This window comes from Alosa pseudoharengus, unplaced genomic scaffold (assembly GCF_046254945.1).
Source record: "Alosa pseudoharengus isolate Yale_2024_CS ecotype anadromous, Long Island Sound unplaced genomic scaffold, YU_APseudo_1.1 YU_APseudo_1.1_scf_2, whole genome shotgun sequence".
Classification (NCBI taxonomy): domain Eukaryota; kingdom Metazoa; phylum Chordata; class Actinopteri; order Clupeiformes; family Clupeidae; genus Alosa; species Alosa pseudoharengus.
Window position 1 is genome coordinate 10,412,805 of NW_027468663.1, and position 15,745 is coordinate 10,428,549.

General features: G+C 39.9%; 1 protein-coding gene across 2 annotated transcripts; it reads left to right on the plus strand.

The window, feature by feature from the left end:
- Positions 1 to 4,145: 4,145 nt before the first annotated feature.
- Positions 4,146 to 15,687, plus strand: b3gnt5b (UDP-GlcNAc:betaGal beta-1,3-N-acetylglucosaminyltransferase 5b). 2 transcript variants are annotated; one of them, XM_076293646.1, is made up of 3 exons: positions 4,153 to 4,252; positions 6,560 to 6,612; positions 14,159 to 15,687. In XM_076293646.1, exon 3 carries the CDS (start codon positions 14,274 to 14,276, stop codon positions 15,414 to 15,416), a length of 1,143 nt encoding a protein of 380 aa, XP_076149761.1. In that variant the 5' UTR covers positions 4,153 to 4,252; positions 6,560 to 6,612; positions 14,159 to 14,273; the 3' UTR covers positions 15,417 to 15,687. The 2 variants fall into 2 exon arrangements, with proteins under 2 accessions (XP_076149760.1, XP_076149761.1); XM_076293645.1 differs by lacking the exon at positions 6,560 to 6,612 and having other exon boundaries at positions 4,146 to 4,252.
- Positions 15,688 to 15,745: the final 58 nt, after the last annotated feature.

Sequence of the window (15,745 nt, forward strand, 5' to 3'; positions counted from 1 at the left end):
ACAAATACTGTGAACAAACACTTTTAGCCTTTTCAGTAGTCTTTGTTATTATTACACATACATCATGATATATCATAGATCAAATTGTCTTGCAATGAATAGTTGCAATGAAGAGTATTTCTGAATCCCTGTATCATGATCATAGGCAAAATTGTATTGTAGCTTGGAATAGGCCTACACCAGAGTCCTATGTAATTATTCTTGCCTCACTAAATGCCGCAAAGTGTCCTCCTTTTTGGTGTTATGGAAATGGTCACCATAACCTCAGGTGAGGGGACACATAGGTCTACAAAAGTGGTAGCCTTGTTAGACCCTAAAATCCTACAAAATACAATATGTATATGCCAAATTTGCATGGAAAGAACTCTAAAAATTCAGTGGCCTACAGGGACATAAAAGTGTCCGTATTGCAGAAACACCCAAATCAGGATTTCATAATTATGAGACCAGGAGGCCTACAGCTCAGCCAGATCCAACCTGAGGAAAGGAATATCCAGGGCCAAACACACCTACAAGAAAAGGATTGAAGAGCACTTCAGGACCTCCGACCCCCGACATATGTGGCAAGGCCTACATACAATCACCAACAAATCCCCTTGCAACTCTTCCCTACCCTCCTCTATTTCTCTCCCAGACGAGCTGAACCACTTCTATGCTCGATTTGACCGGGAAAACAAGGAGGCAGCCTTTAAGTCAGCTGTTTCACCGGACGAGGACATACTCCAATTTTTAGTTGGCTGGTGTCTTCATCAACATCTTTGCCACTATTGTTCTGGTGCCTAAAAAGTCCACAGCCAAAGAACTGAACATCTTCCACCCGGTTGCACTGACACCCATTATTGCGAAATGCTTTGAGAGGCTGATCCTCTCACAGCTGAAATCATGTCTGCCTGCTACACTGGACCCACATCAATTTGCCTACCGTCGCAACAGATCAACAGAGGATGCCATCTCCACAGCGCTCCATCTGGCACTCACCCACCTGGACAGTCCCAATACATATGTTAGAATGCTGTTCATTGACTTCAGTTCAGCATTCAACATTGTGATCCCCTCCAAGCTAATCTCCAAGCTAGGCCAGCTTGGCATCAGCAACTCACTCTGCAATTGGATTATTATTATCCTGAAGAAAGCACACCTATGTCCTAGGATTCTAACAGACTTCTACCATTGCACCATTGAGAGCATACTCACTAACTTCATCTCTGTATGGTACGGCAACTGCAACCCTGCTGAACACAAGGCACTACAAAGAGTAGTGAAATCTGCCCAAAGGACTATTGGCTCCCAACTCCCCTCCATACACGACACATATCATAAATGCTGTAAAAACAAAGCCAAACCCATTGTCAAGGATGCCACCCACGCAAACCATGGTCTTTTCAGTCTACTCCCGTCTGTAACACATCTTCTGATATATTTGAAGCAAAAAAAAAACATATTTAGTCATCATTTTAAGAGCATGGGTATGTCAACTAAGGCTGCAATCATGTACATACACTTAGTGATCTTCTCCCACATTACATATTGTTTAACAACACGGTCTCAATCAGATACCACTTCCTACACCTCTATCCAGTCACTGTACAAACAGACTCTTAAAGTCTTGTAAAAACAAATCCACCCACTTACAGATCTACATGTAGCACAGTTAGAGGAGACTGTGTAATTCAACTGAGAAAAAGTAGTTTTGGCCAATCGGCTTTTTCTATTATAGCTGCACATGACTGGAACACAATTCCATCCTATATTAGAGACACGAAAACATATGACATATTCAAATCCAACCAATCAGCAACCAGACCTGTCAACATTGAACAAAAAAAACACAATAACACACCGCTATTGACTCTGCTTGCCAGTTTTTACCAGGCGACAGCACACTTACCATCCATGCCCATGCTCTCTCTTCTTTTCTTTTCTTCTCCTCATTTTATTATGGTAGGTTAAGCTTATTTTCACTTGTTTGTATTTTTTATAGTACATCTTATGTGTAAAGTGTTGTTTTATCTTTTAGGTCTGCAATGATGTGTGTAGAGTTTCTTTTAGGCACATCTGGCCTGTTAACATCGGCCCATGGACAGCAGAGGCAAAATAGCCATTTTGGCAAATTCTGGCGCATTTACATTTTTATGTTCATTAATGTGCACTGTCCATGTCTAAATAAACCTTAAAATAAATAAATCATTTTAAGAGCAAAATCTTAAATTAACAGAGTTGACACTCTCATTAAATGCTATTGAAAACAGAGTTGACAGCACATCATTGTCAACTCTTATCATTAGGCTAATCTATGCAGAATCAACACAGAATTAACAGAGTTGACATTTCCCATCATTTTGTGGCGTAGCTCCATATCCTAACCTCAAACTAGTTACTGCATGATATGTATGAAACCAGAATTTCATGGCTTTTGATCATATTATTGTTTTTTAAAAAATCGAGTGAGAGTTTCACTCCAATAACGCAAAAACAGAGTTGACGAATAATGAATCTACTGTTGGTGTATCCTCAACATTTTGTTGAAATTAATGAGTGAAGAAGCTTAAAACATATCTCACTGCCTTCCCAAAGTTTCCTGTCAGAGGAATTGACATCTCTCTGTGTAGGCGTCATGCTTCATATTCAAAGTCTGTGTGGATTTTAAGCAGTTTTATAACAGAGTTGACAAGAACTTTGAGACGGGCCAAAATAAAAAATAAATAAACTTAAAGCAGTTAGTAAATTAATCTCCAAATAAATAGATCGTTCGACTTGATAACATCATGTTTAATCAAGTTGAATGCATGACTCTGTAGTCAGAGACAGTCAATAAGGGGTGTAGAAATGTAGTTAATATTTTGTGGATAAATTGGGTCTAAAATACAAAGCATTGTTGTTGGTGAAAAATATTCCTTAAATCTTTATCATGGAGACGGGAAATACCTGAATTATAGAATGACCCATAATTAGTTATATAGAATGCCTATACTCAACATATACTCTATCTCTGTATGTCATCTGGAAAACCTGTATTTATCCAACTATACACTGTAGCCTACATTATTAATCCCTATTGTATAGCCTACACAACCATAGGCTAGGGTAGACTGAGTACAGTTAAGACACTTTTTGCCCACACAAAATCAAACAAAAAGTAGATACTGAAAAGAAGTGATTTTCCACATAACATTCCACATGCCATTTCCTTAGCTTGTAAACTAAAATATTATCAATCAATAATACCCATAAGTAGTTTATATTTTCCACAATTAGCTCATAAACATAAGGTGCATTTTTTGTCTTGACTGTGTCTCAACTGTACCCTATGTACAGTTGAGACACCTACCTGGTACAGTTGAGACACCCATCTTTAATGATGTATTAACTAACCGATAGTTGGAAAGTTGAATAAATAAAAACATAGCAATTGCAAAGTGTTTGTAGTTAAAATTCATTAATTTCATTTAAATTAGCGTTGGTTAAGGAATACATCATGAAAAAAATGTGACATGCAGTAGCCTACAAATGGAATGTTCAAGTAATAACACAATCCAATGTGTCTCAATTGTACTCCGCTGACCACCTCACACATTTCTCTAGATTTTGCAGATTTTGACACAATGCCATAGAATATGCCAGAATAATGTTTGTAATGATACCAGTTATGTTTAACAGTAACATAAGTGTAATGAGCTATTCATTGTCGAAGGTGCATGGTAAAGTAAATTTCTTATTTTGGAAAAAAAACATTTCCCGATATCCTTGGATGGGAGATACTTGTGTCGTTCAAATTTTCCATGATCAAAGAGGGCACTAATACGCATGTGCATAGCAAAAATCACAACTTGGGCTTGCTGTGCAAGCAAGATATTTAAGGTGTCTCAACTGTACACATGTCTCAACTGTACTCAGTCTACCCTACTCTACCTGCACTTGGTATTTAATGCTTCTTTGCAGTTCTGGTTGGATGTCAACTGCATTTCATTGTACCTGCTAAATGACAATACAGTTTAATCTAATCTAATGTAATCTAATCTAATCTAATAGACCTAACGTGATATATTTTTTTAATTATGTGAATGCAGTGCGCTTCCGTACAAATTTCGCGTGAGTCATTGACAAACAATAGCCCATTAACTCAACAGCATACAAATTTCAGGGAAATCTGCTGAAGCAACACGAAGGTGGGAGGGGGGAGGCACTTCCTCCAGTCGCACGCACCTAATGCTACGCGCTGGATTTTAGACTCTTGAACGACAATTCAGACGTGGTAAGTTAATAAGCTATTTTTTTTTTACATATGGGCTAGGCTATGCAACTCTCCAATGACACAAATATCATTTTATTATATGTGGGGGTGGATTTTCCAGTGTTTGACCGTAGGCAAAATTAAGTTTGTAGACTACCATTTCCTGTGCGGAAACTGAAAACCAGTTTGTTCAAAGCTTTGCCTGAAGACTATATTCACTCAATTGGACGATTCAACATAACTGCAGTAGAGCCTTTTCATAAACTGTAGGCGAACTAGAACAATAGGCTATTGCAATCACAATCACATTATCACATTATGCAACTTTGCAACAAACTAGTCCTAGCCTAGGATCATAGGAAATAACGAAGCGGCATATGTGTCAAGACGATTAGTCTTTGGCGGTCAGGCCACCTGTCAAAATGCTGCAGTCTGATAAAGCAGCTGTAAATTGAATCATGAATTATTGATCATTATTGGCCTATTTTCCTGCCAAAACAGCTCACATGGGCTAAGATGCCCCCCCCCCCCCTTCAGATAATTGTGTCCTTAGCTATGGCCGGGCCTATGGCGGTCTCAGACTGTTTGAAGAGCAAGGGTGAAAAACCTAGATAGATAGATAGATAGATAGATAGATACTTTATTGATCCCCAAAGGGAAATTCAAGGGGAAATAAAAGGCCACCTATCTCAATACATGGCGCTCTAACATCATGCAAAAAATAGTTTTCATCCTTAAGGAAAATGAACACTGTTAAGAAATCCAGACTAAAAATATGACAAAGCCTCTGATAAAACAAACAGTTAATACCTTAAACCAGTGGTCCCTGAACTACAGTTCGTGGGCCGGATACGACCCACCACCTCATTTTGGGTGGCCCCCCAAAACATGTCCGTGGTAGGGTATTTCTCAGATTTCGGGCTATTTGGTTTACTGAAATTTTGAACCAAATTTGACCAATTGGTATGCATCAAATTTTCTGTCATTTTGATAGGAGTAAGCTTGGTTGAGACCACAATATATATTTTATTTTTCAGGTAAATGTCATTACCATCACATCATCTAATACAGTGGTTCTCAACCTTTTTTCAGTGATGTACCCCCTGTAAAATATTTTTTCAGCCAAGTAACCCCTTACCAGCGCAAAGCATTTTTAGTTGAGAAAGAAAGACTTAAAACAGAGCAATAAAACAAGATACAGCAGTAATTTTGCCGGCTCTGGTTTGGCCTTCTTTGCCACATGTCCCTCCGCGTTTTCACAAGAACGCAAGAGCGCTTTCACCGCTACGGTTCAACCACAACTCCATCGTTTGAGTTTTGACAGTGATTGACAGGTAATGGCGGGTGGCATGTGACAGGTTGGGTCAAACCATCCTGTTATGGGGGGGGGGGGGGACTCTGGGTTTTTAGGATAATGAAATTGAATAGCCTACTAAAATATAAAATTCATCCTGAAATATGTATTAAATAATTGTTTTTAAAGTATTTTTAAATATATGTATATTTTAAAATCTCACGTACCCCTAGAGTGCCTTCACGTACCCCCATTTGAGAACCACATGAAGTCTATTTTATATTGAACTTATTAGAATTGTTGAATTTTACTTACAACATGAATTATAGTCGTTTAAGTATCTTATTATTTTTATTTTTTCACTCGACCCTGGCTTGGAATTTCATTTATTTGAAATCATCTTATCATATCTGTTTTCATCCAGTGGCAATTTAGACTGTCCAACATTGTCAAAAATATCTAATTAATGTCATTTATTGTAATTTATACATAATCTATTGGCAAAAATATGCATGATGATGGTGATGACATTGCAGTTCTGGTAATGACATTTGTTGCGGTGATGACAAATCACTGATCGTAATCTATTGCAATTAAATGTTTATAATTTAGAAACCCAAGTTGAACTGACTGTGCAAAAAAAGTTATTTCTTTTAAAAAGAGTACTTTAAATGTATCTGCGAAAATGTCATCACCAACACAGTCGTCATTACCACTACATTTCAAGCTATAATGTGCTGGTAATGACTGTGTTGGTGATGACATTTATACCGAAAAAACTACCCTGAGAAGCAAAAATGATCACCATGCAAGTGTAGCTAGCTTTCTACATGTAATGTACACCATTTAAACTATTAAAGTCATTTTAAAATTTCATGAATATTCAAAAATACAGAAATACAATGCGTATGGTAATGACACATAATAAGTGTACATGCCCAAAACGAGGGATAAAGAGTAGATTTTCTTATGTTTCTGGACATCAAGGCATCAATCTTTCTGCTTGACACCCATGTATTCCACTGTGATATTAGGAGGGGACCTCACTAGTAACCACCACCATAATGACGGCTAAACCATGGGACAGGTAAACATTAAGCAAAATAAAGCAGGAAATGCATATATATGCATAATGTGTGCATGCAGTTCATTAGTTCAGATAACATTTAATTCATATGCATGATTTTTTAAATACATTTTTGATAAATAATGTTTGAGATATGGCACAATATGTGAAAACTCTGGTTGCGGACAACACCAAAACACTGATATTGTACCATAAAACACCAATAAAATGTGTCTAAATCATGAGTAGGAGCAACCATTAAAAAAGTCTAGGCTTGTTTTTCTTTATACTAATTAGTGATGCTAAACATTATTGGATTTTATGTGTTTTTAATAGAATTACACACTGTGGACAGAAATAAGCCCCAATTCTGGGAAATACCCGGTATATATAGCATCCGGCCCGCACGGGAGTACGACATCGTTAAACTATAACCTCTGTAATTTCCGCCATTCATTCTCTATGGCGAGTCTTAACAAAGACACAGAGTTCAGAGTTCACACATTTTTAATAAAATATACTTTTGGGACTCCCTGCTAATACTTTTTGGAATTCTGAAGTCTTTTTTATTAGTATAATTTCATTTGAGCTACATTTTACACTGATATGGTATATAAACACAGCTAACAATGGTATTAAATTGCAATAGCCTATGATTAGCCTAAATGTAATGGAATATTCAACTAAGGTAGACTGCTGTGTTCACAGCACTAAGCTATTTATGGTTACTGATATACTCCAAGTCTCTGGCCCCCTCTTAGAGCCAGGCATAGTGAGCTGGCCCTTGGAAGAAAAAGTTTGGGGACCACTGCCTTAAACGGTCAACTTTCTGCAAACAAATGTTTAGTTGAACATAATTAAATCTGACTTAACCGAGGTATTGATAGGTCAGACCTGGAGGGAGTTTGACATTCTGGCAGCTGAATGTAGGCCTACCACTTTTGTGTAGTTTAAAACAGAAAGACTAAACTTTCTGCTAAAAATAGAAATGAAATGGCTCTAGCTTGTAATTCATTGGGGGCCAAGCAGCGAAGCTGCGAAGGCACCCATTGTGTTTCTACTGTTTCTTATTATTATTCCTCTGCCATTGAAGTCTATGGCAGCCCATAGAACCGTCTGGTGAAAAGTTGTGAAATTTGGCACACTAATTAGGCTGAGTCCCATGATTAATGTCACCCAGTTTCATGTCGGCAACTTAAGCGCTGTAGCGCCACCAACAGGCCAAAGTTGGACTTGCGTTCACGCACGTAACTTCTGACCTGTTGACCCGATTGTCAAAAATCAGGTATCGTTGGAATCCTTGGACCAAGCCGAGTTCAACGCACCCTATGACGTCATTTTCCGCCATGATGGATTTTCCGCCATATTGGATTTTAGTGAAAGTGAAACTAAAACTTCACAGGTCACAAATTTTGTCCGATCATCACCAAACTTGACACACATGCTCTTCAGACCAAGCCGCACAAAAGTTATCCCTTTTCGTCTTCGGAACTCAAACCGTTTGCCCGTAACAGCCAATCGAAATATGCGGCGAAGCCGCCAAACAGGAAGTCAGCTCATATCTCAGTAACCCATTCATCTATCATAACCAAACTTAGTGCATGGACTCAGGACCCAATCAGGGGGATGCTCAAGAAATCTGGTGACCTTTGACCTCTAGGGGGCGCTGTAATTAAGAAACATGCCTTTTCGACTGTAGCTGCAGTTGTGGTTAGAATTAAAATGCACTAGTGGTGTCTGGTAATACTGTTGGAGGTCCTTAGGGCGACCCAAGTCAACTTGTGATGTCATCGTAATTGATTCGGCCGCCATATTGGATTTAATCAAAAACACGTACAAGTTTTCGCAGGTCACAAATTTCAGCGGATCCTCACCAAAATTGGCAGAGACCATCTTCAGACGATGCCTTATCAGTGCATTGCTTTTTGGAACAATTGACAGTAGCATTCGGCTGTAACAGCCAATCGAAACTTGCGGCAAAGCCGCCAAACAGGAAGTGAGCTCATATCTCAGTAACCCTTGCATGTATCAAAGCTAAACTTGGTGCATGCACTCAGGACCCAATCAGGAAGACGCTCAAGAAATCTGGTGACCTTTGACCTTTAGGGGGCGCTGTGATTAAAAAACATGCCTTTTGGCCTGTAGCTGCTGTGCTTAGAATTAAAATGCACTAGTGGTGTCTGGTAATACTGTTGGAGGGTCTTAGGCCGACCCAAGCCAACTTGTGATGTCATCGTAATTGATTCGGCCGCCATATTGGATTTAATCAAAAACACGTACAAGTTTTCGCAGGTCGCAAATTTCAGCGGATCCTCACCAAAATGGGCAGAGACCATCTTCAGACCAAACCTATCAATATATTGCTTTCTGGAACAATTGACAAAAGCATTCGCCCGTGACAGCCAATCAAAATTGGTGGCGAAGCCGCCAAACAGGAAGTGAGCTCATATCTCAGCAACCCTGCCATGTATCATAACCAAACTTACTACATGGATTCATGACCCCATTAGGAGGACGTTGGTGACCTTTGACCTGTAGGGGGTGCTGCAATTAGCAATATTGCATTTTGATCTGTAGTTGTTGTGTTTTATTGATCTTTTATTTTTTGATGTGTAACTGATGACAACATGTTCCATCCAGTTCATTCTAATGCGTGCGTGCGTGCAAGGGCGGGGCGGGCAGGACGGGGTGGGATGGGCAGGGGTGATTAGGTGGGGGGTGCTGGCTGGCGGAGGCGGTGGCAATACTCAGCCCTGTTTTAGCCCTACAAAATCAGCTATGTTTTGATGTGACACTTGTTGAAAGTGTTGATCGCGGGTGTCTGCTGAGTTCTATCTTGTCGCCCTGGCTACTCCGGCCTATTCTGCTTGGCCCCCTCATTGCTACTTGCAGCTATATTTTTACTTTGTTCTTGCCAAATGGTCAGAAACAGGATGACCCAATTATTGGTACTCTTGTCCATGATATGAAAGGGAGGGTGTTGTAATGAATGAATTTCATCTGTCTGTGCGTGTATGTGTGTTCACTTGCATAACTTAGATCTTAATCTTAGATTAACTAACAGGCTTGTGCAAAATTCAGAATTAAATTAAGAATGACTCCTAAATTCCAATTCAATTCTTGAATTTGAATTGAATTTGAATTGAGGTCAAAAACAGGATGTAAAATTACAATTCGAATTTGAAATATAGCTGCAAGCAGCAATGAGGGGGCCAAGCAGAATAGGCCGGAGTAGCCACGGCAACAAGATAATCAACACTTTCAACAAGTGTCACATCAAACATAACTGATTTTGTATGGCTGAAACAGGGCTGAGTATTGCCACCGCCTCCGCCAGCCAGCCCCCCCACCTAATCACCCCTGCCCGTCCCACCCCGTCCCGCCCCGCCTCGCCCTACCACGCGCTCATTAGAATGAACTGGATGGAACATGTTGTCATCAGTTTCACATCCAAAAATAAAAGATCGTTAAAACACATCGCAACTACAGATCAAAATGCAATATTGCTAATTGCAGCACCCCCTACAGGTCAAAGGTCAACATATTTTTTGAGCGTCTTCCTAATGGGGTTCTGAACCTATGTAGTAAGTTTGGTTATGATACATGGCAGGGTTGCTGAGCTATGAGCTCACTTCCTGTTTGGCGGCTTCGCCGCAAATTTCGATTGGCTGTTACAGCCGAATGCTACTGTCAATCGTTCCAAAAAGCGATGCACTGATAAGGCATGGTCTAAAGATGGTCTCTGCCAATTTTGGTGAGGATCCACTGAAATTTGTGACCTGCGAAAACTTGTACGTGTTTTTGATTAAATCCAATATGGCGGCCGAATCAATTACGATGACATCACAAGTTGGCCTGGGTCGGCCTAAGGACCTCCAACAGTATTACCAGACACCACTAGTACATTTTAATTCCAAACACAACAGCAGCTACAGGCCAAAAGGCATGTTTCTTAATTACAGCGCCCCCTAGAGGTCAAAGGTCACCAGATTTTTTTGAGTGTCCCCCTGATTTGGTCCTGAGTCCATGTACCCAGTTTGGCTTTGATACATGCAAGGGTTGCTGAGATATGACCTCACTTCCTGTTTGGCGGCTTCGCCGCAAATTTCGATTGGCTGTTACAGCCGAATGCTTCTGTCAATTGTTCCAGAAAGCAATGCACTGATAAGGCATGGTCTGAAGATGGTCTCTGCCAATTTTGGTGAGGATCCGCTGAAATTTGTGACCTGCGAAAACTTGTACGTGTTTTTGATTAAATCCAATATGGCGGCCGAATCAATTACGATGACATCACAAGTTGGCTTGGGTCGGCTTAAGGACCTCCAACAGTATTACCAGACACCAATAGTGCGTTTTAATTTTAAGCACAACTGCAGCAACAGGCCAAAAGGCATGTTTCTTAATTACAGCGCCCCCTAGAGGTCAAAGGTCACCAGATTTCTTGAGCGTCCCCCTGATTGGGTCCTGAGTCCATGTCCTAAGTTTGGTTATGATAGATGAATGGGTTGCTGAGATATGAGCTCACTTCCTGTTTGGCGGCTTCGCCGCAAATTTCGATTGGATATTTCGGATGAACGGTTATAGTTCCGAAGACAAAACACCACAACTTTTGTGAGGCTTGGTCTGAAGATCATGTGTGTCAAGTTTGGTGACGATCAGACCAAATTTGTGACCTGTGAAGTTTTAGTTTCACTTTCACTAAAATCCAATATGGCGGAAAATCCATCATGGCGGAACATGACGTCATAGGGTGCGTTGAACTCGGCTTGGTCCAAGGAATCCAACAATACCTCATTTTTGAAAATTGGGTCAACGGGTCAGAAGTTACGTGCGTGAACGCAAGTCCAACTTTGGCCTGTTGGTGGCGCTAGAGCGCTTGAGGTGCCAACATGAAACTTGGTGAAATGAATCATGGGACTGTCCCAAATCGGTGTGCCAAATTTCACAACTTTTCACCAGACGGTTCTATGGGCTGCCATTGACTTCAATGGCAGAGGAATAATAAGAAGAAAACTAACAAACACAATGGTTGCCTCGCAGCTTCGCTGCTTGGCCCCCAATTAAAGGAAGTAGAATTGAAATTCAATGAAATTCGAAGAAATTCATATACATAATTTAAGTGTAGTGTTTAACAATGAAGCTTGTATGTCAGATATGATTGCATCAAACACACAACTTATAACTTAAAACAGTAACAAATTACATTTTACAAATTTTACAAATTACATTTCCACATTTCCACAATTCAGTTTTTGTCTTTTGCGACGATAACTTGCGTAAAATGAGTGTTACTTAATTTTGAAAACAAGCAAGTAAACTATACTTGAATTGCTGAAGTTTGTGCTACACTGTAAAATTAGTTTGTTAACCTTACTTATGGGTCATTCCACGTCAATTCAACCAGGGCCCACGCACTTAGGTCTCAAAAAAGTCTGAAAAAATTACCAGGTGTACCTATGTTACCCAGGAGTCACACTGTAAAATTACTCTTATGTAAGATCAATACTTTCCAAGATACAGCCAGTTTTACAGGGGGAGGGGGGTGTCGATTTTATTCGGGCTCTTTTTTTGTCAAAGTTCACAAGCCCACAGCGCAAGAACTAAACCATGTAGGAGGCTCAAATTTTGCATGCTGGTATATAAATAGGAATAATATGTAGCAAAATCGTCACGTTTGGTCTGGATAATCCTGCATGGTCATAGCTGTCCCTCAAAGTTGATACAAATTTTATTGGAGTTTTTGGCTGGGCTCTGTTTAAGCCTTCAGAAGACATATTTGTACTCAACATAGGCTCTTGATTTATTTTCCTTACTGAGATAAGTAGAAACACTCTCACAAAAAACAATGAACAGAAAATAAATTCCTTCAGCTTTACATCATGCAGTCAATATGCAGTGTAGTTAATAGTCGGAAAATTAAGATAGACCCATTGGAGTAAATGGACATGGAATGTAGAAGACACAATGTCAGTATTTTACCTATCAAGTAGGCCATCTTGCACCCCAACACACACACGCAAACACACACAGAGCCAAGGGCCTTTTCAATACACTTTTTTCTCTATCACTTTGTCTGAAACAGACAAAAAGGGTCATGCTCCTTACCTGTGAGAATAACATTACATAATGCAACAGAAGGCATTCTGGGCGTGCAGACATGCTATTCAGTGTAGCATTAAAATGATCTTGATTGAATGTCTTTTTTTATTTAATGTATTTAATTTTGAGTTTTTATTTTTTTTTGAAGTAATCCAAAAGTATTCAGATTATTCATATTATTGTTGTAATCCAATGGATTACGTTACTGATTACAAAAATGGGCATGTAGTCTGTACTCAGTAATGGATCTGACCCAACACTGCATACATTTCGAGTAAAAAAAACAGAAAATCCAAAAAATGGCAAAGGTACATGACTGTGTACATATTTCACATTCCGAGTGAAAAAAACTACTATCCCAATTAGCCTTTTTAAACGTACACATTTTGAACATTTGGAGCCTAATTATAGTTTAAAATGCTTCCATTTTAATGTTAACCATAAGATGACTAACTTCCTACTGTTTCCATTGAGTAAATTCAACTTTCAAGGTAAAACAACGGGCCAATGTGACAGCCTCGGTATCCATGTTGATTCCAGTGAGTAAAGAGACGACAGCCGTGGCCTACTGGTTAGTGCTTCGGACTTGTAACCGGAGGGTTGCCGGTTCGAACCCCGACCAGTAGGAACGGCTGAAGTGCCCTTGAGCAAGGCACCTAACCCCTGACTGTTCCCAGAGCGCCGCTGTTGTATCACTGCGCCGGGATTAGTGTGTGCTTCACCTCGCTGTGTGTTCACTGTGTGCTGAGTGTGTTTTACTAATTCACGGATTGGGATAAATGCAGAGACCAAATTTCCCTCAAAGGGATCAAAAGAGTATACTTATACTTACTTACTTACGACAGGCTACAGTGAGTGTAATCTATCGCAGTCTTTGCGGTTAGAAAATCGTATTAGATCATATTTTGATATTATCGCAAATGTACATGCAATGTACAGAAACTGAGGGGTGAAACATATTCTCGTGGTGAATAAAATTGTTATCACAACTGTAATTATGATTGAGAGCACACCAACATCATATTAAACCCTATGGATTAAGAATGGGATGTCACTTAAGTTCATATGCGAGTCAAGGCAGGTAAGTCAATACTTTTGGCAATATAGTATATGACCAGAAGGCCCAGGCCATTCTCATCTGCATTGACCATCCACTGCACATAGGACTAAAAATTCCAAATTCTTTCAGCAATTAGTATGCACGGTATTTACATATTTGCACATATGAAGCCACAAGTTATTTTCTTGAAAAATGGCTCATCTTTCTCTCCTCAGGTAATGATAATGTATTGTATACTGTAATTATTGTCCCCGTGATCTGTCGGGTATTTGTCTTTAATGTTTCATTTATAATGGTCCGAGTGTTTGTTTGTTTTTACACCTGGCTGCTGCCCAATTTAACCCTTTGATAATACATTTCACTTCACTTTATTACATTACATTATTATGTATTATTTCTTTCTTTCAGGGTCAAGGAGGGGAGAGCATGAAGTCAACCCACTGAATTAGAACTTCAGAACTTCACAAACATCACATAATTAATGTGAAAAACCTCCGGACCGGATAGGCTGGAAAATCTTAGGATGTTTGTGAAATTCCGACGGCCTCAGAGATGCCACTTTGTGCAGGTGATCTTCATTGGTCTTATGTTGTCAGGGATCATGCTTTATTGGGACAAATTGAACAGCTTCTCATTTGATTATCTAAGTGTAAATCCTTACCACTTCCTCGGCATGGGCCAAAGTTTCAGAAACAGTAGCTTCACTGTCAGCAGGGCGGAGGCTCGTAAATTCAGTAATTACCACTATTTGATCAACCACAAGAACACGTGTGAGTCCAGTAATGTGTTGCTCCTCCTTTTTGTCAAGAGTTTCCCTCAGAACTTTGCCCGTCGTCAAAGTATACGATTGACCTGGGGTAATGAGCGCTATATTGATAGTGAACTGGGTGTGTCTGTGAAGGTGCTGTTTGCTTTAGGTGTCCATCCACATCTGAAAGACAGGGCACTGATCCAGAGTCAGTTATTTCGAGAGGACCAAATGTACCACGACTTAATCCAGCAGAGCTTCATCGATTCCTTCTACAACCTCACCACTAAACTACTTCTTCAGATCAACTGGGCACACACCTACTGTAGTCATGCTCACTTCCTAATGTCTGCTGATGACGACATGTTAATTCATATGCCTAACCTGGTCACTTATCTTAAGCAAGTGCACCAGGCAGGTACTCGGGACTTCTGGGTGGGCAGGGTGTTCAATAATACGGGACCAGTTCGCATTAAGAGCAGCAAATATTATGTGTCACCTCATCTGTATCCATGGGACTCTTATCCGGCCTACACTGGAGGAGCAGGATATGTGGTCTCCAGAGATGTGGCCTCACGAATACACAAAGCTTCACTTACGCTTAATGCTACGCTCCACATTGATGACGTTTTTATGGGGATCTGTGCCAGTGTTATAGGGGTGGCTCCAAAAGCACACAATTTTTTCTCGGGTGAAAAAAAGTCTCCTCATCATCCTTGCATCTACAAACAAATGATGACATCTCATGGACACGAGTCAGACCTTCAGGAAGTCTGGGGACAGGCAACTAACCCTGAGGTTCAAAAGGTGGACTCTGGCTTTACAGGCAAACTGTACTGCTCAGTAATAAAATGTGCACTGCTTTGCAATCCATTCATCAGAAACACTTATCCTTGCAACCCATCAACCATTTTCTAAGGTTGATGTTTGAACCTTTGTCACATAGAAGACTTGATGCTGTGAAATAAGTACATGTTGAAATGTGTGGTGCTAATATTGTCATTTTTGGGAAATGTCTGCAACATTGGAAGTCCAATTACTGAAAACACTGTCTGAGCTAGGTACAGCTAAGAACTGAAAGTGCAATGAAGACAGTATCCTCTTTTGAAGAGGAATCCATTGACTGGAGTAAATATGTAATGTGAACTTATGATTGACGTTGAGTATAAAACATTTTTTTTAAAACGTTCCTGGGCAGTCTTTCCTCACATCATGCTGTTTACCAGTTGTGTGTGTATTTTTTTTAC